The 25,778-nt window shown below is 40.3% G+C and overlaps 1 protein-coding gene across 5 annotated transcripts in view; it reads left to right on the top strand.

Moving 5' to 3' along the window:
- Positions 1 to 672: 672 nt before the first annotated feature.
- Positions 673 to 25,778, top strand: part of SETX (senataxin) — a 65,998-nt gene continuing 40,892 nt past the window's right edge. For 2 of the 5 annotated variants that reach the window (XM_072960349.1, XM_072960346.1), the window contains exons 1-10: positions 673 to 786; positions 2,112 to 2,228; positions 7,825 to 8,008; positions 9,049 to 9,256; positions 11,187 to 11,296; positions 14,692 to 14,911; positions 15,658 to 15,777; positions 19,753 to 19,924; positions 20,052 to 20,139; positions 20,608 to 24,732. In XM_072960349.1, coding sequence (XP_072816450.1) covers positions 7,832 to 8,008; positions 9,049 to 9,256; positions 11,187 to 11,296; positions 14,692 to 14,911; positions 15,658 to 15,777; positions 19,753 to 19,924; positions 20,052 to 20,139; positions 20,608 to 24,732 — 5,220 coding nt within the window. In that variant the 5' untranslated portion in view covers positions 673 to 786; positions 2,112 to 2,228; positions 7,825 to 7,831. Of the gene's footprint in view, positions 787 to 1,099; positions 1,233 to 2,111; positions 2,229 to 7,824; positions 8,009 to 9,048; positions 9,257 to 11,186; positions 11,297 to 14,691; positions 14,912 to 15,657; positions 15,778 to 19,752; positions 19,925 to 20,051; positions 20,140 to 20,607; positions 24,733 to 25,778 lie in introns of those variants that run through there. The other 3 variants (XM_072960350.1, XM_072960347.1, XM_072960348.1) reach the window with 3 other exon arrangements.

Raw genomic sequence — 25,778 nt, 5'->3', positions numbered from 1 at the left:
CTTTCAAAAAAAGTTTTTTTCAATAGCCATCCAGATCCCTCTCTTTCAAAAGTGTTCATATTATTTTTGAAATGATACATACACAACTGATAACACAGTATAGCTTGAAACGGTTTTTTAACTTTCTTATTCAATCAGTGTTTCTGAACATGGCCGACACTTTTCACAGAGCAGAGAAAACTCCAGAAACGAGGGGAGTAACGGTCGCGGCCACGTGCCCAAGCTTCGCAGGCTGGGTTTGCGGAATTTCCATAACGGCCGTCACGCGGCCCCGGGCCACGCCCCTTTACTGGAACGTTCTCTGCCGCGCCCTCCCCGCCTCCCCCGGTCTCCCCGCTCATTCTTCGGTTAAGGTTCTCCTAGGTGAGGTCGTCGTGGCTGGCCCGTCTGCGCTGGGCCCACCTCGGCGTCCGTCCTCTCGTTTGGCGCCTCGGTCAAGACTAGTGATTGTTTTACTCTTCTGCTTCCTCCGTTAGAGTGTCAGCTAGCGGTGAGTCCTCACAGTCAGTCAGTAGTAAGCGTTAAAAAGAAAAAAAGGGTAGGCTTTCCAGAGGTCGTTCTGTCAGTCTGTGTTGTTTGTCCTCGTCCAGTGCTTACTGTATCCCTTCTCCGTCATACAGTTTGGATGTGTTTCCCCAACTAGGTGTTGATTTTATTGTTATTGACTTTTACGTCTCTAAAGGAAATCCAGAGAGAAAAAAACCCCTTTGCGACCCGTAACACCTCCTGCTGAAACACCTGAGGCGTTGGAAAGAAGAAAAAGGACTGAAGGGAAAAGGCAGCAGGGTGAGCGTCTAAGTCGTCTAGACCGCGACGTCGGGGCGCGGCCGCTCCGCGGAGAAACCCTGGTCTAGGCCACGGTCACCCATCGGCTGCCAAACTTTCGCCCCGCTCCTAACCCGCATAGACTCTCCTGATTGGCGGGCCCCGCAGCCCGGAAGTGACACCAGCGCCCGGCTTCTCGGCCCCCCGGCGGAGCCTGGGCGCGTCTCTTCCCACGCCCCGCCCCTCCGGCCACCAAAACAAGCGAGCTGCACAGGGGGCGGGGCCTGCGAACGGCCGACGCCGCGCAGGGGGCGGGGCCTGGGCTCGCGGCGCCCTCGGGTTGGGCGGCCGGACGCGGACGGAGGTGCTCGGGTGCGCGCCCGCACTTCCGCCCTCGGCCGACTGTTGAGCCGAGGCATGGAAGTGGGCTGGCGGTCGGCGCGAGGCCGAGCGGGGTGAGGAGAGCGGTGGGTTTAGGTCACAGGACCCGCGGGCGTAAGCGCTTGCGCGGCCGGTGCGCGCGGGGCGGCGTGGAGTAACGGCTGCGGCGCGTGAGGCCCAGGCGGATGGGGGAGGGGCGGCGCGAGCTCGCTGGCTTCTCAGGAGAGTTGCGGCGCCTGAGGCGGGAGTATCCCCGAGGCGCCCGGTGGTGCCGCCCTGTTGTGCCTCCTGTTCCCCTGGACCCCAGTTCCTCCGTCCGCGTCCTCTACCCTGCCGTCTCGTGTGAGCTGTTTTTGGCCCGGGCACTACGGAGTTTCCGTGGGAGTGACTCGGGGGTCTCGCTGTAGCAAGTCTGTCTGCTGGACGCCCCCTCCTTCCTCCTGCTCCAGGGCTCGTCCCTTTGGAGAGTGTGGCTCTCCCGCTTGGCCACCTGAGTCCTCCCTGCCCCACCTGAAGGCGATGGAGGGCTGACAGCCCCCAGAGGGGCTTTGAGTGCCATCCGCACTCTCCAGGAGCGAGAATGTGCCAGAGACTGGAACTTCGGGCCCGTGAAACCTGGCAGGAGGCTGGAAGGGAGACGAACCCCACGGTTTGCAGTGATGAGTTAGTTACTGTCCCAGAGCTGAACTTACCTGCATTCGCTAATGGGCGTTTTTGAGTCCCTCGCTGGCCCCACCGTGGAGCCGAGGTCTCCGGAGGAACTGCTCCCCCTGTGGAGTCAGATGCGTACTTGCACTGTCTCTTCTATTACGGGTAGACCCAGGGGCGAGTTGTCTGACCTCTCTGAGCTTGAGCTTTTTCATCAAATAGTTACATTTGGTTCTACTCTACAAAGATGGATGTGAAACTCAGATAAGATGGTATAAAACCCACTTCCTTAGTTTTGTTTTGTTTTGCTTTTTCAGAAATGTTCTTTGGGGGCCAGAGTCTGGGTATCTATGAGTGCAGATCCTCACCCATTCTCAAATAAGCCCAGGAATTTCGACTGAGAGGATTACTTCTCTTTAGGCCGTTACCCTCAGGTAATTATATTCTGACACAAACACTTAAAACATTTTTTCAGTCATTTAGTATGTGCCAAGCACTGAAGTAAAAAAGACAACACAAAACGGATCCTTGCCCTCTGACAGAGCAGGTAGGTGGAAGACATAAGTAACCTCCTCAGCCCAACATGGTAAGCACGATTATGGAAATGTGTACAAAGTCCTGAGGGGACAGAGAAGAACATTGTCAAAGACAGGCTGGAAGGGAAAGGATGAGTCAGACAAGCCCCCAGATGATGATGCTCAGGGATGGGTTACACGTAGGTAGTTCTCAAATCTGGCTTTTTATCAGAATCACTAGAGTTCTTTTAAAATGAATCTGAATTTCATCAATAGTATCTCAGCATCCCCCCGCCTGCCACCCCCCCATCCCCCCAAGTTCCTTTGGTGAGTCTGAAGTGCATTCAGGGCTGAGAACCAGGCAGACGTATGTAGGGTGGGTGTTCAAGGCAGTTTTACAAGAGCTTCCGTAAAGGCAGATAATGAGACACCAGGAAGCATTCTGGGAAGAGCAAGTGAGAGGGAATGCACGAGGTGATGCTGAAGCCAGGTCATGGAGGACCTTGTGTGGTGAATTCAAAATTTTTAATTTTATCCCCCAAATGTAGAGTTATTTGTGCTTTCAAAGTCCAGCTTTTGCTTTGGCCTTTGGCAGCATTTTGGAGGAAAAATTGGTGGTGGATCAAACAAGAGGCAGGTCATTTAGTTTCTTCTGTAATTCCGACAAGTAAAGAAAAGGTATTAAGCTAAGGCGGTGGCAGTCTCACTGAGAGTGTAGAAGTAACTAATTGGTAGACTCTGGAACTCATAGACATGGGGGCTAAGGAAGGAGAGTGTAGGATAAGTCACAGGTTACTGGTTTGAAAACTGAAGGGATGGTCATGCCATGGATATAGAGAATACAGGCCAGATAACAGCTTTAAGAGAAGGGCTTTGTTCTGTTTTGGTCCTGCTTGCTTTGAGGCACCGGTCAAGTGGGTGGAGATTCACTGTATGCAGTTGGATTCTGAGTACAGTTGGCCCTCCATATTTTTGGGTTTTGCATCTCCAGATACAGAGGGCTGACTGTTCATTGTACTGTTCTGTTTTATGTAAGGGACTTGAGCATCTGCAGATTTTAATATCCATGGGGGGGCTCCTGGAAAAAGTCCTCCGCAGATACTGAGAGACAGCTGTATATCTTTGTGGAATGCTAGGCTTATTTTTCATTTATTGAGTAGCTGAAACGAAGTTAAGCATTGTATTGAGTTGTGCCTACATTCTCTAGGGGAAGCTTCAATTTAGGTAGTAGCTGAAACAGTGGTTTGAATTAAGACATCAAGAAAGAGGACATTGAATAAAGAGGTTAGAGTCCTGAGGACAAGGTTTGGAAATTTTGATAGTAAGAGGTGGAGGAAAAGGAAGATGATCATGAAGGGGATTGAATAGAGGAAGTGAAAGGAAAGTGATATCTTAGCCAAGGAATACGTGGTTAGCATTTTCATATGCTTTAGAGGAGCCAAGTAAAGGATCTGTTGAATTTGGTGGTATTAGGAACTTTTTGAAAACGTGCAGTGAAATGTAAGGTGGAAGCCAGAATTCAAAGGAGTTGAAGTGAATCTAAATTACTTTTTCAAGAAGTTTAGCTAGGCAGGGTAGAAGAAACAGATTGTTATTTGAAGTTTCTGGCTAGCTATTATTGAGAAATGATACCCCCTGGGTAAGTCTGTGGAAGGTTACAGTTCTATCTCTGGTGTTATTGACAAATCAGCTTTTTTTTTTTAGCATTTTTTTTAACATTTTTTATTGATTTATAATCATTTTACAGTGTTGTATCAAATTGACAAATCAGCTCTTGATTTGATGCATGGGAGCAGCTCTTATTTCTGTCCTGCAGCCCCATTAATGATTCCGTAGTGATTCCAAACAGTTAAAAACAGTGATGAAATTAACAGAACTGCTCTCTAGAAGAACTAAGTTGTGCAAAAATGTGTAGGATTCAGGATCATCTACCAGCAGTTTTCCCTTAAAAATTGCAATATAACCTATTCAGATTTTTTGGCAGGGGAGGTAATTAGGTTTATTTGTAGATATAGATATTTTATTCTCCATTTTTTTATTGAAGCATAGTCAGTTTACGATGTTGTGTCAATTTCTGGTGTATATATTTTTTAATAGAGGTACTGGGGATTGAACCCAGGTCTTCATGCATGTTAAGCACACGCTTTACCACTGAGCTATACCCTCTTTCCCTCCCCACCACTCTCATTCTGATTTGGGGGGCTTAGCTGTTGGGCCAGTGAAGATTTTATTTTGTTTTTTTGTGGGGAAAGATAATTAGGTTTCTTTATTTAATGGAGGTACTGGGGATTGAACCCCAGACCTTGTGCATGCTAAACATGCACTCTGCCACTTAAGCTATATCCTCCCCCTCTGGAGATTTTAGATTTGGGGACATAACCACACCCATTTACGGCCTTTTGAGAGGAGCTGTGGAAACATGTTTCTGTTGTGCATTGGCCTTATAGCGCCGTTCTCTCTGCATTATAAATTCCATGGCACTTAACTGTTAAATGGCAGTAACTCCCATCTACTTGGAGAAAATTTAGTTCCGGATTTTGGCATGTGAAAGTGGGCCAGCTCTCTGGGTGAAATAAAGAGCAGACTCCATAATTTTCTTATTAGGAGGTTTCTTTTGCTAACTGCTCTTCTGTTAATAATTATTTTAAAGTGTACACCAGTTTATTTGTACTTCAGTACCTTAATTTTTTCAGAACTTCAGTTGACTGCACTATAATCTGCCCAAATCAAGCTTGAAACAGTTGATGTTTGAGAAACCCGTAAGTTTCATTTTCTGTTCTTGAGTCATCTAGAAAGTGAAACTTACTGAATTAAATTAGATCACTGGAAACTTCTAACTTCATAGTATTATAGTATTGGCTGTTCAGATATAAGAAATTCTTCTTTGAATGAAATAACTTATGTCCTGCAGAAATGTAGTGTCCGTTATATTACTTGGTATTCCCTAGTTTGCAGCATCCTTCAAAAAATGTAATTGAGTTAGAATTAGTGTCAGGAAAGAGCAGGACCCTCCAGTTGAACTAGCATGTTACTTTCCTTTTTTTCCCAAATGAAGACTGTGTGATTTAATCATGTCATCTTTTGCTCTGCTTTTCAAAAGGAAGCTCCTAATTTAGGATTTAGTGAAATGAAATTTCTTCCAAATAACTTTTGATTTCCCTCTCTTTTTTAATCTCCTTTTAAAATGTCCTTTTCTGTGTGTACTTTAATGTTGAAAGCTGCCCTAAGTTCTTTTTTAGAAGCATGAAGAAAGTATACAACTTATATTTAATGAATTTTAAAATCGATTCACAAGACAAATACATGTTTTTGATTACACAGAGATTATAAATTCTGTCAAGATGTGATCCATTTCCCATTAGCAGAGCCTATGCACTTTGAATTTTAGAGTGGTACGCATTGAGAAACTTCACACTGCCAAGTTTCTGTACCTAAGTATTCAACGACTTGAGTCATGTTTCTTACCCTTTTATTATCCCTTCTCCCTCTCTGAAAGGAGACTTTTTAGACATTTCTTTCCTATGAGTTTCCCTTGAATTTTAATACCACCAGTGTATTATATACCTCTTTATGTACTTTATATATGTCTGTGCTTTATGCATAAAAAGAGTAGGACTTTTTTGTGTCTCCCTAGCCAGTTTGATGTCCCTCCCAATAAGAGTGCACAGGTTAGGTTCACCCAGTTATGATGTGAACTTCATGGGGCTTATATTTGGGTTTGTAATTTTTTTCCCATTAGTCTGATACTTTACATTCGTAGGATAATTAAGGTCAAGTTTTTAAGGTCAGGCTTTTGGGGTAATTTCCTGGCCCAATTCCCAGTAAAACAAAACATTTTCATATGATAGAACACTTGGTTCTATTCCCTTTGGGTGTGGTTTTCTTCCTTGTCAAAGACTGGCTAATATCTGTTTGGATAATTCCTTAGGCTTGTCTTGCAGTTTTTCTCATGAATGGGCTGGGGTTACGGGTTTGGGGGAAGCATACAGCAGAACTGAAGTTCTTTCCTCTTCATGGTATGCCAGGGATTACCAGCACGACTTGCTCCTGGCGATGTTAACCTTGATCGCTTGCTTACCATTGTTTTGGCCAGGGGTTTCCACTGTAAGTGTGACCTTTACATACTGTCTTCTTTGGAGTGCTTTATCAAGTCCACTCCTCGCTTAAGATGGGATGGGGTTAAGCTCCACTTCCTGGAATGGGGAGTATCTGTATCACTTTGGAATTCTTTCTTTGGGCAAATTTGTCCCTCCCCCACATTTGTTTATTCAGTCACTTGTATCAGTATAGAGTCATGTATATTTACTTTATACTGTGGCTGATAATCCGGTATTACATTATTTTGTTATTTGTTTCAGCTTTGGCCACTGAGAGCTCTTCCGGTGTCTTGAGCACTTTTTTTCTGTCACCATAAGATGTCGCAGACTCACTTGTATTTTCCCTGCCCCAGCCTCTTACTTGTTTATTTCAAAGCAAACATTTGCTATTTGTTTAGCCACAATGCATTGCTTACTGACAATGTGCTTTCTATTTACTTGTATATGCATTTAGTTATTTATAAGAACACAGCATCTTAGCTTTTATTGCACCTCATTAGAGTTGGAGATCTGTTTGGATTTTGGCTTCCACCTTATTTGCTAATCCTCTGTTTCATGCATCTGCAGTCTGATAAACTTGCCTTAACGTATATCTTCCTTAAAACTGTTGACCCATTGGGCTCTTGGGATTTCCCCTTGTTTCCTGGTAAACTTGCTACTTTGCTGTCTTTGAGACTGCTAGGATATGGGAAATTTATTTCATCTTAACCCTTTCACTTGAGTTTAGGTGGCGGAGGCTCCAAAAGGATTGTAAAGCAAAAATCGGTGTTAGTCAGAAAACTGCGTGTGTCACACTTACTAGCAATAGATTGTCAACGTTTGTAGTTATTACAGTTCATACTGCATCAATAAACAGTGAATTATGAGCAGCAGTTCATACATACGTGCAAATTCATGTATATATACTTTCTAACCAAGAGAAAATTCATCTCTCTATGAATTTCTATTATTGGTATGGACTAATATTTATAGATTTTTAGGTTTCCAGGGATTTCTGGAGCATGGCTTCAGGAAATATGAAAAGTTTCCTAAGCTTTTCACTTGACTCCAGTCCATTATTAGAGCACTCCAAAATCTGTACTTTGAAAACATTGATAATACATATTTTTCATCAATACTGCATAGTTTTGAGTCTTCTTTATAGCACAACTGAACATTGCCTAATGATGTTTATCACTAACTGCTCTCATTTCACTATTTTTCATGTGTCACAGATAAAAGATTTTAGGAGTAGGCTCAGGTTGAGTTTAGTCAGTGATTGATAAACTGGCCAGCAGAATGGATGTGGTCAAGTCACATTTTAAGTTGAAGACAGGATCGTTACTAGAAAGTGTATCCATTTGTCACACAGAATAGGCTTGAAGGGTTGTGTTGTTCTTTTTTCTCAAGTCTTTCAGTGTCTTCTTTTCTGGATGTAGGTACAGAATGAGCACATGTTGTTGGTGTACGCCTGGTGGTGTTTCCACCATTGACTTCCTACAGCGCTATGCATCCAGGATCCACTCCAGTGAATTTCAGACAGCCAACGAAGACCTCTGCTACTGCTTAGAGTGTGTGGCTGAATATCACAAAGCAAGGGACGAATTGCCACACTTACATGAGGTAATTGACATTAGATGGGCAGTTTTTTAGAGCTTGATAATTAGGAAAAGAATAAATTTGAACTCTGTTGGAAGCATTCAGGGAACTGATGATGTGATTTAACTTTGAAGGCCGATATATTTCTAGTACCTGACTCATTGCCTGGTATATGATAGGTACTGAGTAAATGCTTATTGACTGATGGAATTGAAATATAAAGCAGAATTTTATAATCCTCTTTTAGTCATTTTGATATAAAACAATTTTATGAAATGAAGTGATGTATGGGGGTTTTTTGATTCATGTTTTTATATCACTGTGTTTGACAGTGTTATTCTGAAGTATCTGAATGGCTTGAGTTATTTTTTCGTATGACTAATACTTCTTTTTTCCCCTTCTCTTTTTGTTTCTTAACAGGTAAATGTTATAAACCAGTAAGAATAAGTATATTTTTCAGTCACAGTAACCAAAGTGAAACACATAATTTTAAGTACGTGGGTTTGAATATTTGGTTTATTACATTTATCTGCTGAAAATTGGAACACAGATCATAGAGATATGTATAATAATACAGAAATTTGAGGAGAGGGGATGATTCGTTATGAACCTGTTGAGAAAACTTTTACAAAGTTACCCTGCTTCCAAGTTTTACAAAGTTTTCTAGCTGACTGATGTCTTTATGCTGAAGCTGATGTTTTCAGGTGGGTACCTATGGCTGGAACACAGAAGGGAAGACATGGAACACCTAGCTCTTGCCTTGACCAAGACGCTCCAGCTACTCATTTCCTTTTTAATAGAGTGTAGTTGATAGAGATAGTGACATATCTTATAGTAAAACTCCTCAAGAGCATCTCAAGCTCTGTGTGCTCATGTTCATGTATCATACAAACCGTTTTTATGTTTAGTGGCTGTTTTCTTCAAAGCTAATACATGATGTTTAATACTTCTTTAAACTTCTGAATTTTTATACTTAGGAAGAGGCTTTCTAGAAAGATCATCGCATCCAGTATACTTTGTTGTTAAAGATATAAAGCACACTGCCCATTTTTCTTTCCCTGTAGATTTTATGGGAATTAGAAACCTTACGTCTCATAAACCACTTTGAAAAATCCATGACGGCAGAAATGGGAGACGACGACGTGTACATAGTAGACAACAATGGGGAGGCACAGCTGTTCGACTTCACTGGCCAAGACTTCGAAAATAAGCTGCGAGTTCCTCTTCTCGAAATACTGAAGTATCCTTATCTGCTTTTACATGAGCGTGTTAGTGAGTATCTTGGGTATTCCACAATTACATCAGCTTTATTATTTTAAGAATTGTAAGCATTTTGGTTTATCTATATTGAAAATCTGTTTGTTAAACATATAATTAGGATACTTAGTATTTTTCCCCAACATTTTATTATGAAAGTTTCCAAACATACAGAAAAGTGAATTACACAGTGAATACCATATATACACCACGTAGATTCTGCAGTTACTAACATCCTGCTGTATTTGCTTTATCACATGTTCATCTAAATTCAGTTAACTTTCTTCTTTGTAATTGCCTATAGCAGAGTTTCTCAGCCTTGACACTGTTGACATTTTGGACTGGATGGTTCTTTGTCATGGGTGCTGTGCTGTCCGTTGTAGGATGGTTAGCAGCGTCCCTGGCTGCTCTCCACTAGATGACAGTAGTTCTTGCTCTCCCCACTACCCAAGTTGTGACAACCAAAAATGTCTCTAGATATCACAAAATGTTTCTTGGGAGTTGGGGCGCAGGGCCAGGGAGAGGCAGAATTCATTGCCCCTGGTTGAGAACCATTGGTCTATAGTAATTTTTGCTAATCACAGTGGCATAGCAGATTATGGCTACCTAGGGTTTGGTCATTCATATTTGCATTTCTTAATATGAATCTCTTAGAGACGTTTTCCTGGTCTATCAAATCTAACAAAATAACAGCACCTTTATGGCATCTACTATATCTAGTCCATGTTCAGATTTTCGCAGTAGTGACAAAATGTGGTTTTTGGCTGGTTTATTTAAATTAGGGTCTGATCAGGGACCATACATTTGATTGCATGTGATTCATATTTTGTACATCTCTTTTAATCCAGAGTAGTCTACTCTTGAACTCATGTACAGACACTTTTTTTGTCATAACTTTGGCTTGCTGTTACCAGATGGATGTGCTATAGAATAATGAACTTCCTGGAGTTTTCTCATTGCTTTCTTGTCATGTTGTTCAGCTTGTTTCTCTGTCCTCTGTATTTTCAGTAAGCTGAAAAGTAAACCTAAAGTTTTATTAGGTAAATCGGTTCTTTATAAATAAATTCAAAATAGATTTTTAAATTCTAACAAGTCATTTTTTAAACATTTACCAAAGAATACTATATCCGGAACAGTTTATAAGCTTGATGATTTTTCATACACCAGATGCACTTGTGTAGTCAGCACCTAGATTAAGAAACAAACATCATCAGCGCCCCAGGAACTCTCCTTTTACTTTTCCAGTCGTTATTCCTCCTCCACAAAGCTAACCACTGTCACTACAGTATTCTTTGAAGCTTGACGAGCTAAAGTTGATTCATCTGATAGGGTAAATGTGTGAGTCTATTCAGCACACTTTTGAAAGAATAGTGAAGAACCTTCCACAAGACAACAGGGATTGGAATAGTGCTGGCACAGGGAGACTAATGGAACAGTAGAGCGTCCAGAAGTAAAACAGGTATATTAGGGGAATGTGGTGGTTGTTGATGGGAGCATTTCAAGCTAGTGGAGAAAATGGGTTACTCAATAATTGACAGTAGGACAAAATAGCCATTTGGGGGAAAAGCTGATTTTATCACTCAAGTACCAGATAAAGGCCACATGGGTCAAAATGTAGAATGCTAATGCAATTGGACCCGTAATCATACTTCCAAGAAGATATCTTGTGGAGATAATTACGTCTAGTGTGAAAAAAATAGATGTATGTGCTAGTAAAGTCAGAGTAATTCATAGAACACGCTGTAGTCAGCTGATCAGGCTTTCAGGTAGGTTAAGTATTGTTCTTATATATTTATAGCATTTTTATGATTCAGTGAAAACAACCACCACAAAAGAACAACTTTTCATTTACTTACAGAGCAGCTGAAGGAGCCAGATTTAGGGAATCTTGGTAAGTTGGTAAGATTCATGTTTTATGTTTATTGCCGTATTTTTTTCTCTTTAGATGAATTATGTGTTGAAGCACTTTGCCGAATGGAACAAGCTAATTGCTCCTTTCAGGTTTTTGACAAACATCCAGGGATCTATTTGTTTTTGGTCCATCCCAATGAAATGGTGAGTGTTAGGCAATGGGAAGGTATATTTTATTTTTGCATATGCAGATAACTACAGTAGAGGGTTTTGGTGTGTATTTTGTTTAAAATATTTGCCCGAATTACTGACTTGTCGTTATAAAATGACTGTAGTCGAGGAGAGGGTGCTGTGGGGTGGAAGAAGCGGAGACTTAGGAGGGTAGGGAGCCCTTGCGGAAGGGGTGCTTCTGTGTCAGGGACAGGTGCGGGGGTTACTTGAACTCCTTTCCGTGTGCTGACCTGAACTAATGAAGAGGGACTGTTCTCTCTTGCCTTCCTTGCTTGCCTGCCCCACCCCAAGCATGTGGAAGTACCACTTAAAACAGTTGATACAATTATCTTGCTAATAAAGGAGATTTTTTAAAGGCGGCAGGGTTGGGAGGGTGGCAGTGGAGACGAGGAAATTCAGTTCCTAAGTGCTAGAGAAGAAGAGGGATGTAAGAATCAGAACAGTGGGTAGAAGAGAGGCAGAGAGCAACGCCCGAGTTCTAGAGCCTGACGTTGAGCTTCATGCTGAGGTTTGAGGTTTACCACCCTTTGGCAGGGTGGCGTGTGCTGTAGGTCCTGTGCACATTGGCCTCTGGAGCTGAGTTACACCATGAAGACAATAGCTGTGAAGGGCTGCTCCGCCAATATAAGGCCAGAAGAGAGGCTTTTTTTTTTTTTTAAGTGGCTAAGAGTGGTAATGGGGTTTCCAGGCAAAATGGTGGTGAATTTCAGTTTCCTCTATGCTAGACCCATAACAATGATAGTAGAAAGTTCAAAAGTTCAAATTTATAAAGGTACAACACACCCCTTAGTTTGGAACAGAAACAAAAGAGTGACAAATGGCGGCAGCCCATAGGCCTGGGTGGCCGTGGGTAGCTGGGGGTTGAGTTCGTGCAGGGTGATGGGCATTATGAGTGTGCACCAGGCAAGGGTAGGACCAGAGGCAAGGCCTGTGCTTAAAATAAGGGTGAGGCTTTCCTGCCTGTGAAAGAAGATGGGCAGAGTACAGCTCTCTGGGACTGGCTTTTTCAAAGCTGCAGATGTACCAGTAGAGGAAGCTGGTCCAGCCGCGCAGCCAGGGCCTGGGCCAAGCACTTGCAGGCGCGGTGGCTGAGTCTGCGGGGCCAGGAATGGCTGTTCATTGTCTGTGCCTGTTTTATGGATGAGGAAGCTGAGTCCAGGCGTCAATGCAGTTACACGGGCTGATGGGTGGCGGCTGGGATTTGTACGTAGGCAGCCTGGCTGCAGAGTCCGTATGCTTTTTTATCTTTTTTGCTTTTGTTTTTTCTGTTCTGTGTGCTTTCTAAACAGTTTTTATTTGAAGATACTTTAAAACTTTCAGAAAATTCTCAAGAATAAAAGTAGAAAACAGCTATAGTTCCTTTACCTGTCATCCCCAATTCTTCACAGTTCCCGCCATTTGCTTTTTCATTTCAATTAACTACATAGCTTTTCTGTTTCCAAACCATTTGAGAGTAGATTGCATATATCATGGCCCTTTACCTCTCAATACTTCAGCCTAAATTTCTTAAGAAACAGTACATTCTCACAATATTATAAACTTCGGTGAATTTAATATTGACATAGTAAGGTCTGTTTTCCAGTTGTGACCCAGGATACTGCATGGCACTTCCCCACCATGCTCCAGCATGCAGACCAGGATCAGGATTTACGTGTAGTTACATTGGTTTAGTCTCCCTTAATCTGAAACATTTCCTCAGCCTTTCTTTGTCTTTTATGACAATTACATTTCTAAAGAATGGTCATTTCTTCCCCACCCCATTTAAAAAAAAATTGAATGTTTTTTTCCATTTTGGATTTGTCTGATGTTTGCTCGTGGTTAGCTTCAGGCTGTATGTTCCCACCTGGAGTACCGCATACGTGATGTTATGTCCTTCTCGGTGTCACGCACAGAGGTGTGCCGTGTCATTTTGCCTCTCGTGGTGATGTTAATTTTGATCACTGGTTGAGGTGCTGTCCAGTTTTTTCACTGTTTAATGTCTGTTTCTTAGATACTTTAAGATCGCATAAATACCCTGCTTCTCGCCAAAATTTTCTCCTAAATTTAACATCACCTGATGGTTCTTCCCTGAGCCAATTTTTCTAAGATTGCAAAATAATTTTACAACCCCAGCCTCTTCTATGTTTACCACTCAGCGCTTGACATTCCTTATACTATAATCAAGGGACATTTTCCCTTCTCCTGTTTATTATCATTCTAGATGCACTGATTGCTTTTTTCAGTAACTTTAAATTCATTACTTATGTTGCCATAGAGCCCATTCTTCTGTCTATTAATTCTGTTTTTCAAACTTTTCTGCCCATAACCTAAGTTAGAGTTTTTCATTGAGTACACACATACATATGTGTACGTGACATAAACATTTCACAAAACTATTCTTACTCTTACTGTGAGAGATGCACACTGATACTTTTTCTGTTCCATTTTCTTAAGTTTATTAAGGTTGTAATTGCTAAATTTAATTTGTAGCCCACAAGAAATTTAACATCACTACTCTTCGCTCTATGGCCATTTAGAGGTGACCTTTGATTTCTTTTTAGGTTTCTCTTCATTTTTTATTTCTTTTTTCTAACTTTCTATTATGGAAAATTACAAACATACAAAAGTATATTGGCATAATGAACCCCCATATATCCATGACTAGCCTCATCTATTATCAGTGCATGGTCAATATTCTAGCCCCCTTCGGTTTAGTTAGCACAATTCTTAGCAGAGCATTTCATCCAAAAAATACTTCAGTATATGTCTCTTAAAAGATGAGGACTTTACAGAAAAAACCAATTACGTCAACACACTAATAAATCTTAATTTCATATTTCTAGTCAATGTATAAATGGAAATGATTATCTCATTAAATGCTTTGTTAGGGTTAGTTTGTTCAGATCAGGATCAAACAAAGTTCACATATTGCATTACAGTTGACCCTTGAACAACATGGTTTTGAACTCTGAGTCCACTCCTATGCAGGTTCTTTTTAGTAGTATATAGTACTACACGACCAAGGTTGGTTTAATCCATGATGCAGAACCTCGGATATGGAGGGCCACCAGCTATATTATATTTGAGTTTTCAACTATGAGGAGGGTCGATGCCCCTAACCCCTCCATGTGTGGTTCATAGGTCAACTATAAATAGTATTGCATGTCTTTCATGTTTTTTGGGGGGAAGGTAATTAGGTTTATTTATTTTTTAATGGAGGTACTGGGGATTGAACCCAGGACCCTGTGCATACTAAGCACACACTGTTACTAAGCTATACCCTCCTTCAATGTCTCTTAAAATCTATAGAAAACCCTGTTTTAAGTCGATTCTTGCTATGTGTAGACGGTTGTTCACTGAATGAAGTAATAAATGTGTTACACTTTTAGGTTCGGCGTTGGGCTATCCTGACTGCAAGAAACTTGGGGAAAGTGGACAGAGATGATTATTATGACTTACAGGAGGTTTTGACTTGCCTTTTTAAAGTCATTGAGTTGGGGCTTTTAGAAAGTCCAGATATTTATACTTCTTCTGTCCTTGAGAAGGGTAAACTGATTCTTCTGCCCTCACACATGTATGATACTACCAACTACAAAAACTATTGGTTAGGTGAGTATTATTTGTAGACAAATACAGTTACTACTTTCCAGTAGTTCTTACGGCTATCCTGCAGAGGAAGTCGTCTCATTTGGTAATCTACAAAATTGCTCAGTGAAGGATTTCATAGTTCTGCATTCTTGTTCTGTCATTAAATTGACTAACTACATCTTGGTTTTAAATCATCTGTAATCATCTGTAAGAGGTACATTTTCAAGTACGGCAAGTAGATCTTTTATTTAAGGCAATATTAGATGTAACAAAATATTAGCATAGCAGCTCACTTTAACAGGGTTTGATCTATTTAAAAAAATAGGTTTAGTATCTCTTTTCCCATCTGTAAAGGGTTTCTTGGCAGAAAGAGGTACTAGCTTTGGTTTTCAACAATTTCTATACTAACTAAAATAGTTCTGCCTTCCTTCATTGATTCTAAGTCTTGTGTCATATTTGGCAGTGATAGGTATCTGAAATACGGTGATCTTAAAATTTAAGGGATCTTAGATTTTATGAGATCAAATTGTGTGGTAGTCATCTTAGAAATTGTTTTCCAACCAGCTTCATGCCGTTTTCCATTTTAATTCAGTCTAAAGTTCTGTTCTTGGGAGTAGTTATGTGTGAGTAGTTATGTGTGAGTTTGAAGAACTGGATACTGTCTTGTTCCATCTTACTGCCTTGTTATTCTTTTGCCAACGAAACCAGAGAAGGCATGAGAACAGTGTTTTTTAACCAATTCAAGAAAACTCTACATAATCTTACAGGTATTTGCATGTTGCTGACCATTCTCGAGGAGCAAGCCATGGATTCACTGTTGTTGGGGTCAGACAAACAAAATGATTTTATGCAGTCAATACTTCACACCATGGAAAGGCAATCAGATGGTAATAACCTTTATTTGCTGAATACTGTTATGATGATGCACTTTGAAAATACTAGTGTCACTGCAAGAATTTGGATGCATGATGTGAAGAAGAATGAACATTTTATGGTTTAGGTCACAGATTCAATTCTTTTTTAAAATTGAAGTATAGTTAATTTACAGTGTTTCAGGTGGATAGCAAGTGATTCAGTTATATATATCTATTTTTCAGATTCTTTTCCATTATTGGTTATTACAAGATATTGAATATAGCCCCCTGTGCTAAATAGTAGGTCCTTTTTGTTTATTTATTTTATATATAGTGGTATGTATGTGTTAATCCCAAACTTCTGATTTATCCCTTCCTCTCCACCCTCCTTCCCCTCCCTTGCTTGGCTTTCAGTCTTGGTAACTGTAAGTTTGTTTTTTTATGTCTGTGTGTCTATTTCTGGTTTGTAAGTAAGTTCATTTGTATCACTGTTTTTAGATTCCACATATAAGAAATACAGTATTTGTCTTTCTCTGTTTGACTTCACTTAGTATGATAATCTCTAGGTCCATCTATAGTGCTGCAAATGACATTTTGTCATTCTTTTTATGGCTTAGTAATATTCCGTTGTGTGTTTTTTGTGTGTGTGTCTGTTTGTGTGTGTGTATTATATACACCATATCTTCTCTATCCATTCATCTGTGGGTGGACATTTAGGTTGCTTCCATGTCTTGGCTATTGTAAATAGTGCTGCGATGAACATTGGGGTGCCTGTATCTTTTCAAGTTAGAGTTTTCTCTGTTGGATATATGCCCAGGAATGGGATTGCAAGATCATATGGTAACTATTTTTAATTTTTTAAGGAACCTCCATAGTGTTCTCCATAGTGGCTGCACCAGTTTACATCAACAGCATAGGAAGGTCCTATTTTCTCCACATCCTCTGGCATTTATTATTTGCAGACTTTTTTAACAATGGCCATTCTGACCAGTTTGATGTAATACCTTATTGTAGTTTTGATTTGCACTTCTTTAATAATTAGGGATGTTGAGCATCTTTTCATGTGCCTTTTGGCCATCTATGTATCTTCTTTGGAGAAATGTCTATATTTAAGTCTCCTGCTTATTTTTGATTGAGTTATTTGTTTTTTCTGATATTAAGCTGTATGAGCTGTTTGTATATTTTGGGAATTAATCCCTTGTCAGTAACATCATTTACAGTTATTTTCTCCCAGCCTGTAGGTTGTCTTCATTTTATGGTTTCCTTCACTGTGCAAATGCTTTTTTAAGTTTAAATTAGATCCCATTTGTTTGTTTTTGTTTCTGTTACTCTAGGAGACAGATCAAAAAAAATATTGCTGCAAATTATGTCAAAGAGTGTTCTGCTTATGTTTTCCTCTAGGAGTTTTATGGTATCTGGTCTTACATGTAGATCTTAATTCATGTTAACTTAATTTTTGTGTATGATTTAGAGAATGTCTTAGTTTCATTCTTTTACATGTAGCTGTCCAGTTTATCCAGCATCATTTACTGAAGAGACTGTGTTTTTTCCATTATATATTCTTGACTCCTTTGTCATAGATTATTTGACCATAAGTGTGTAGGTTTATTTCTGGGCTTTCTCTCCTGTCCCATTGATCTGTATGTTTTTATGCCAGTACCATACTGTTTTGCTTACTGTAGCTTTGTAGTGTAGTCTGAAGTCAGGGAGCATGAGTCCCTCAGCTCCGTTCTTATTTCTCAAAATTGTTTTGGCTGTTTGAGATCTTTTGTATTTCCATAAAAATTAAAAAAAATTTTGTTCTAGTTCTGTGAAAAATGCCATTGGTAATTTGATAGGGATTGCACTGAAGCAGATTCAGAATTTTAAATTGGAAAGGACCTTTAAAGTTTAACTCAACAGCTTACTTTTCATAAAAGACGAGACTAAAGCCCTGGGAAGTTAATTTACTTTTTCATGTTGAAATACCCATAGTTAGTAGAATCAAGGCTAGAACCTAAAGGAGGTAAATTTTTAATGACATGGTAATTAAAATTGGAGAAAGCTTTCTCTGTCCCACTTTCTCCCTTTTGCCTGATTTTTCATTTCATTCTGATTCTCTAGGGTTCCACTGTGCAACAAGGTGGCTGCCAGCCAAATTTGGCTAAATTTAAGTTAATGAAATTAAAATAAAATACCTAATTTTTCAGTCCCACAAGCTATGCTTCAAGAGCTCAGGAACTGCGTGTGCTCGGTGGCTACTGTATCGAACAGTGCAGACCTAGAACATTTCCATTGTCACAGAAGGCTCCCTTGGGCAGCACTGCACAGACAGTCTAGAAAATAGGGTCTAAAATTGTCATGTTTGTTATTAGAGCCCAGTTGTGTTTTGCTAGTGGTTTTATCAGACTGATTAGGGAGAATCTGTACTAGTGTTTCTAACCTTTCCTTCTTTATGAAAGAATGAATAAAGACCAAGCATGCCAGATTTCATGAAGACATAATAAATTTTTTTACGCATATTCATTTCTCTTTAGGCAACTGCAGTGGGGATATAAATTCCTTTGTGGGAGATTCTAAAAGAAATATGTAAATGTTCTTTTTTGATCTACATATATTTTCTTGCTAGATTATTTCTGATTAAGGTTATTACTGATTTATTTACTAGCATTTATTATGGAAATTATTCGTTTCTTTCCCTGTGCTTTGCACATGTATTTCTGTCCTCTTTGTTATTTAGCTCCCCTAACCACCTTCAGAAAGTGAATTGCCTCCTTAAGGAATCTTTCATAATTGTTTTCACCTGATGACTTTTTTTTTCTATGAGAGCTTCCTAGACAGAACTGTGTCAGCTGCAGTAGAGGATAAAAAAGAATGTGAGAAGTACAACACAAATGACTTATGATTTTTTTTTTTAAAGTAGAGTCTAAGAGCCCTGAGGGGGAAAAAAGCAGAATGTTCTAGGGTTATCAGTAATCGAGAGAGTTAGCTCACTTGCCTCAGAAGAGTACTGTAGAACATTAAATGGCTGGGGAATGTTGGCTGTCGGGGGAGGTATTTGAGCTGGACTTCAGGAGGGATAGGATTTTTGATAGGTGGTGCTAATAGTGAAGGCATTCTGGTTCTTGTTTGGAAAAAGCTTGCTATCTTTTTTTTGCTGTAGATAGTATGTCTTTATGTGAGTGTGAAAAAATCTGGAAAGAAACAATAGAGTAAGATCTTGTAAGTGCTTGACTGAGGACTTGGAATTTTCTTAGACAACATTAAGGAGCAGTTGAAGGTCTTTGAGGAGGGCAGTTTTTGCCAGTGGATATTTGATAGAGAAGAGGGAAAGGACTAGAGGTAAGAGCTTGTGAGTAATGAGATTCTTGCCAGTTGGATGAAATGAAGATAACCACAAGGCTATGTTGAGATACAGCGAGTTGGAGGGTGTGTATTACTTACTGCTTATCCAGCAGCTGAGGGATTCGGTTCTTTACATCAGCCAGGTCACACACACAACTCAGGATCACATGAAACGAGAATTTCCTGCATCGTGGTAGCTATAGATACTAAGTTTTTTTTTCTCTCTTTTTTCCTCTGCTTTTTTTCTGTTATTTTTTGGAGGATGGGAGTATAAAGTTCTAGATGAAGCAGAGTAGGAATGATTATTTCAAGTGTGGCGAACAGGATGAGAAAGTTGGCTTTATCTAGACTGTCTTGTGGGGTAGCATAGCTCAAGCGCTTGCTTAGCATGCATGAGGTCCTAAGTTCAATCTCTAGTTATCTCCATTATAAAAAAAAAGATTATCTCAGTTTGTTCTACACAAAAAAATTTCTTATAGAGGTGTATTGCTTTAAAAAAAAAGATGGAAAAACAATTTAAAAATTTGCCAGCTTTCTGAACCTTATAGTTGACAGCTTTTAACTTTAAATTACTTGCTGCTTTGCTTTCAGTTTTGTTGCTACCCAGGTAAAGAATGTTTAATTCTCAATATATACCTTTTTCTAATTGTTTTGTGATTTGGCAATTATTCCATTGTATTTCAGATGATAGTGTGGATCCTTTCTGGCCAGCTTTACACTGTTTCATGGTGATTCTGGATCGCCTTGGATCTAAGGTCTGGGGTCAACTTATTGATCCTATAGAGGCATTTCAAACCATTATCAACAATACAAGCTACAATAAAGAGATCCAAAATATACGGAACAGCTCTGTGAGGTTGGTTCAGTTCATGTGTCAGGATTTCAGACAGTCTGGATGAGGAAATCTGTTGTAACTGATGTAACAACAGGGTTTTTTTCTTTTTTTCCCCTTCATTTCAGTAATTTCTGTTTATTCTTTTAAGGGCCAAGTTAGAACCAGAGTCGTATTTTGATGATATGGTGACTTGCAGCCAGATTGTGTACAATTATAATCCTGAAAAGACCAAAAAGGTATAAAACATTTTGAGAATTCAGACGATAATTGTATTGCATTTGTATTGTATGGACAGTGTTTCACATAATTAGTTCAGTTGCCGATTTTATGATACGTAGTTATTCTGAATCAACTGTTACGTAAAATCTTTCTGATTGGACAGTGGTGTCTGGGGTAAAAATGGACTCTAATGGCACGTAGGAAGGGTGGGATGTTTATGGTATTGGGAGAGACAAGTTCCATGACTAGAAACCAAAACCAGCTAACTCCGGAAAGAAGGTCAGAGTTTATGGAGATGTTATAAATTTACCTTTTCATGAAACCTTAACCTCAAAATTGAGCTGTGTTTTCAGTTTCTAGGGGGTATGTATATGTACACCAAAACAGGAAAGTTGAGCAGCATATTGTCTCGTTTACAACTTGTGTGTTAATCCTGTCACGAGTGGTGCTTGTTTATCTGAATGTCAGTATTTCTTTCATTTTAGGATTCAGGATGGAGATCAGCCATTTGCACAGATTATTGTCCTAACATGTATGAAGAAATGGAAACATTAGCCAGTGTGCTTCAGTCAGATATTGGTCAAGACATGCGTGTTCATAACAGCACATTTCTGTGGTTCATCCCTTTTGTTCAGTCCCTCATGGATCTGAAGGATTTGGGTGTGGCTTACATAGTGGAGGTTATTCATCATCTGCATTCTGAAGTCAAAGATGTCCTCAACCAACCAGATGCCATGTGTGACAAAGTCACTGAGTTTTTTCTTCTGATTTTGATATCAGTGATTGAACTTCATAGGAATAAAAAATGTTTGCATTTGCTGTGGGTTAGTTCCCAGCAGTGGGTGGAAGCCGTTGTAAAGTGTGCCAAGCTTCCCACCAGTGCGTTTGCACGGAGTTCTGAGAAGTCATCGGGAAATTGCTCCAAAGGAATGGGAATGATATCGTCTCTGTCATTGCATTCAATGCCATCTAACTCTGTGCAGCTGGCTTGTGTGCAGCTGATTAGAAGTCTCCTTAAAGAGGGTTATCAGCTTGGGCAGCAAACTCTGTGTAAGCGATTCTGGGATAAGCTCAACTTATTCCTGCGAGGAAATTTATCTTTAGGTTGGCAGTTGACCAGTCAGGAAACCCATGAGTTACAGGCTTGTTTAAAGCAAATTATCAGAAACATAAAATTCAAAGTACCTCAGAGTAGCACTTTCATGGATCTGAGTCCTCTGTGTAAAACCCCTCTTGTATCTTGTAAAGAAGAAAGTGAACTGTTAGGGAAGAAATCTAAAAAGGACATGAACAGCCCAACATTTTCTAAACAACCAATGAAAGCTGAGACACATCAACTGCAAGCAAGTATTTTGAGCAAAGCAAATAATGAGCAAAACCACATAAAAGATCTGGAACTAGACCACCTCTCAGCTGAGCCTTGTTTAAAGCAGAGAAGTAAAAACATCACTGAAAGAGCTCAAGACCAAATGAAAGTAAGTACAGGGAAGTGTAAGTCTGTAAAAGAGAATGCCTCATGTACACCGCAGAATTGTACTTCAAGAAATGGTCCAGAAAGGGTATTTGACAGAGGAATAATAATGTTGACTGATTCTAGCACTGATTCTCTGGAAAAGGTGTCCACATCAAATGAGGATTTCTCTTTAAAGGATGATGCTCTGGGCAAAACCTCAAAAACAAAAACTAAGACACAGAAAGATGAAATCTGTGCTAAGTTATCACATGTAATAAAAAAGCCACACCGGAAAAGTTCCGTGGTCAGCAGTGCTGTCAGTTTAGAGGAAAACCTGCCTGTATCTAGCATTGAGAGTTTCTATTCAAGGAAAGATCTAGGTCAGAAAGGAGATGGCTTCATGCATAACCTCTCTTTGGACGCTAATGGTATTCTGGACGAGAAAAATGGAGAACAAAAGTCAAACAGTTTATTGCTGAAAAAGAAACAAATAAAGAAGGAAGAGTTGGATACCCCTGAAAACAGCTGTCAAATACAGGAGTGTCATGTTGGTGATAAGAATTTGTTTGCAGAAATGCCCAATACTATTGTGAAGAAAACACCTTTTAAAGATCCTGTGACTGTACTTGAAACAAGAGGTAAGGATATTAGCAAGTGTACCGACCAGGTTTCTTCTGCTTTGAGAGAACTGCCCCCTAGCATCAGTCCTAAGTCTGACATCTTAACAGATTCTCAGATAGACAGAGACCTCCACAACTTATCTCTAATAGCTCAAGCCAGTGTTACTAAGTTCCCATCAGATTTGACCCAAACAAGTTCATCCCAGCTACAAAGAAAAGTAAAAGATGATAAAAGATGTTTCACAGCTAACCAAAATAATGGGAAAACCTGCCGTGGGCATGTTATTATTATCTCAGATTCTGATGATGATGATGATGATGATGAAAGAATTCTGGGTTTTGAGAAACTCATTAAACAGGATGAACTGTGCATTGGGAAGGCCTGTCCAGAGCAGCATACTTCAGTAGCTGATATGAATGTGAAACAGAAGGTGATCAAGGAAGAAAAGACAAAGTCCCTGTTGGAGTTTGAGGAATCTGATTCTCAGTTTTTTGAGTTTGAAAGTCCATTTGAAATGTTTTCAGTTTGGCAAGATCAGAAACCAGACAACAACAGTTCATTTCAAGAGGGTGAAAAAAATTCATGCTTGACTCATATAGGTGATACCACAAATGACTGGGGTTATGATACAGATTGTGTGTCTGGAGAGGTCATTAAAAAAGTAGCAGAGGGTGTCGAGGAACAAGCAGAACCACAGAGGAGGAGTATTTCTGTTGAAGAGTTTTGTGAAATTGAGGTAAAAAAAACCAAGAGAAAACGATATGAAAAGCCTATGGCTGAAGATCATCTAAGGCCTTCTTCTGTCAGAAGTAAGGACCACTCTGATCTTAACGAGAGAGAGCTAACTGAAGATGATGTAAAAAGTGCAGATGTAAGGACCACAGCTCCCAGTTCAAGTATTCAGAGACCCACCGCGGCGTCCCTAAAGAAGTCCCCTCCAAAGCTTCGCACTTGCTCCAAACCTGTTCGGAAAGTCTCACTTTCTAAAACTCCTAAGAAGACACATTCAGATACCAAAAAAGGGCAGAATAAAAGTTCAAGTTACATAAGCTGTCGAACAACTCCCGCTGTTGTGCCACCAAAGAAATTTCGCCAGTGTCCAGAACCAACTTCAACGGTTGAGAAACTTGGTCTGAAAAAGGCTCCTCGTAGGGCATTTGAGTTGTCTCAGCGATCTTTAGACTCTATATCTCGGTTACGTGACTATGGCAAAACTGTTGGAGTAGTCGATACCCGGAAAAAGGCTAAATTAATTTCTCCTCAAACTCTGTCTGTCAGAAATAATAAGAAATTGCTGACGAGTCAAGACCTTCAGTTGCGAAGGCAGATGAGACCCAAATTGCAACAAAATAGGCAAAGACTCCTTGACTGTGAAAGTACAGTTACTCCAAGAGCAGGGCCGCACGCAGCACAGGATTCTGACACATTTGTACCGGAGTCCGATAGGTCAGATTATAGTCATAAAGGGGTATCTGAGGTAGCTGCTAACAATAATGAAAAACAGTTAAAATGTGTGTCTTCTGAAACAGAACCCACGAAAGCAAAAGACGTTTCTGAGGTAACTGATGATCCTTGTCTCTTGAACTGGTGCAGTTCTGTAGTGTGGAATGGAAGAATACCAACGAGTGAAGTCATTGTCTCTACTTCAGAGGACCCTTTAGGTGGAGGTGACCTAACAGTACATCGTTTAGAGGTGGCATCTTTGAAAGAGGGAGAGCCTGAATCCAGCAGCGATATAGAGGGAGATGATATATTTCTAACACAGCGTGATCCTGAAGATATGGATTTATGTTCACAAATGGAGAAAGAGAATGATAACCTCATTGAAGTAGTTCATGGAAAAGACACAGTTCAGGTAGAAGAAGTTTCCACCAGTCGGCCTCAGTTGGAATCTGTGAGTAGCACAAAATGTAAGTATAAAGATTGTGTTGAAACTCTGAAAAACCAGGGTGAATACTGCTCAAAACACTCAGAAGCTAAAGCAGCAGATGAAGATGTATTTCGTAAACCTGGCTTGCCTCTCTCTGTGTCTAAACCTTCCAGACCCTCCACTACTAAGATTTTTAGCTCAAGTAGTACTTCGCGAATTGCTAATCTTTCCAAGTCTTTGGAGAATACCTCAGCACTTCCACCAGCTCTAAAAAAGTCAACTGGGATACAGTCTGTTTTGAAAGTACCACAGCCGACTTCTCTGGTGTCTCAGAAGCCAATGGGTGAAGTGAAGAGTACATGCAACATCCTTCATCCTCAGACTCCAAATAATTCCAGCAGGCAAGGTTACAAAGTTCCACTTGGTGAAAGCAAATCTTTTCCGGTCTCCTCTCCAGTAAACATCTTGTCATCACAGTCCGTCTCTGACACCTTCGTTAAAGAGGTCTTAAAATGGAAGTACGACATGTTCATGAACTTTGATCAGTATGGGCCCCCGTCAAGTCTTTGTCAGTCCATCGCAAGACACGTGCCTGTCAGATTCCAAGACTGTGGAGATTATTTTAATGTTTTTTTCCCTTTGATGATATTGAATACTTTTGAAACAGTAAGTATGTGCTTTATTGTATACATCTAGACTTTGAAATTGCCTTTCTTTACCGTGCCAAGTAATACTACAGCTAAAATAACTGACCTTGTTTTGACTTAGATGTAGCTTGTAGATTTCATACTGAACAGACTTTGTGCCAGACTGGGTTCTAGATGCTGGTGGTACAGAGGAAACGCTTGGTTGACCTCTGCCCTCCTGGAGCTTACAGACACAGTTCAGAGTGCTAATGTGCCAAGTCCAGAGGTAGCACAGGAGAAAGTGTTTTCTGGGGCAAAGGTAAGGGAGGACATCTCAGAGGAGACAGTCTCCCACCTGCATTTATTTTTTTGAAAAGGAATGTAGACCTTTACTGAAGCTTACTTGAGGAGGTAGCAGAGAGTGAATTACATTGATTGACACAAAGCAATAAATCCAGATTTCTCTGTTCACATCTGCCTTCCCAGCTTCTTACACCTCATAGCAGCTGCTCTCTCCCTGTAGCTGCCTCCCTTACCCCAAACACATCCCATTCTGGGTCTTCTCTCTCCCTCCCTCTGACTAGGATTGCTAAATAAAATACAGGATTCCTGGTGAAATTTGAACCTCAGAAAAACAGCTAGCCATTCTTATAGTGAAAACACCCAGCTGCACTGTGAAGGATGTTTTTGGTATTCTCAAAGCAGGTAGATTTTTACTTCTTCCAAATTCTTTGTAAAAAAAAGACCAAAGTATGTAGTAAGACTCTTAAAAACAAAACCAGGAACACTCAGGTGAATACTTACGTGTTCATTCACTTAACAGATATTTCTGTGCCTGATACTTGCCAAGTGCTATCACAGGCCTGGGAGGGAAAGTGGTGAACAAGACAGACAGGGCCTCTGTCTTCTGGGAGTGATCATTTCAGATGAGGATAAAAGGCTCTAGTGTGATCTAGAATGACCTAGAACAAAAGGGAGAGGGCACTATAGATTGAAAGGTCAGACAGTCTCAGGGAGCAGTGGTGTTGACACTGAAAATGGAAGGGGGGGTGGGTCACGGGAAGTACGTTCCAGGCAGAGGGAGTA

Source organism: Vicugna pacos, chromosome 4 (assembly GCF_048564905.1).
Source record: "Vicugna pacos chromosome 4, VicPac4, whole genome shotgun sequence".
NCBI lineage: Eukaryota > Metazoa > Chordata > Mammalia > Artiodactyla > Camelidae > Vicugna > Vicugna pacos.
This window is presented reverse-complemented; position numbering and strand designations above follow the sequence as displayed.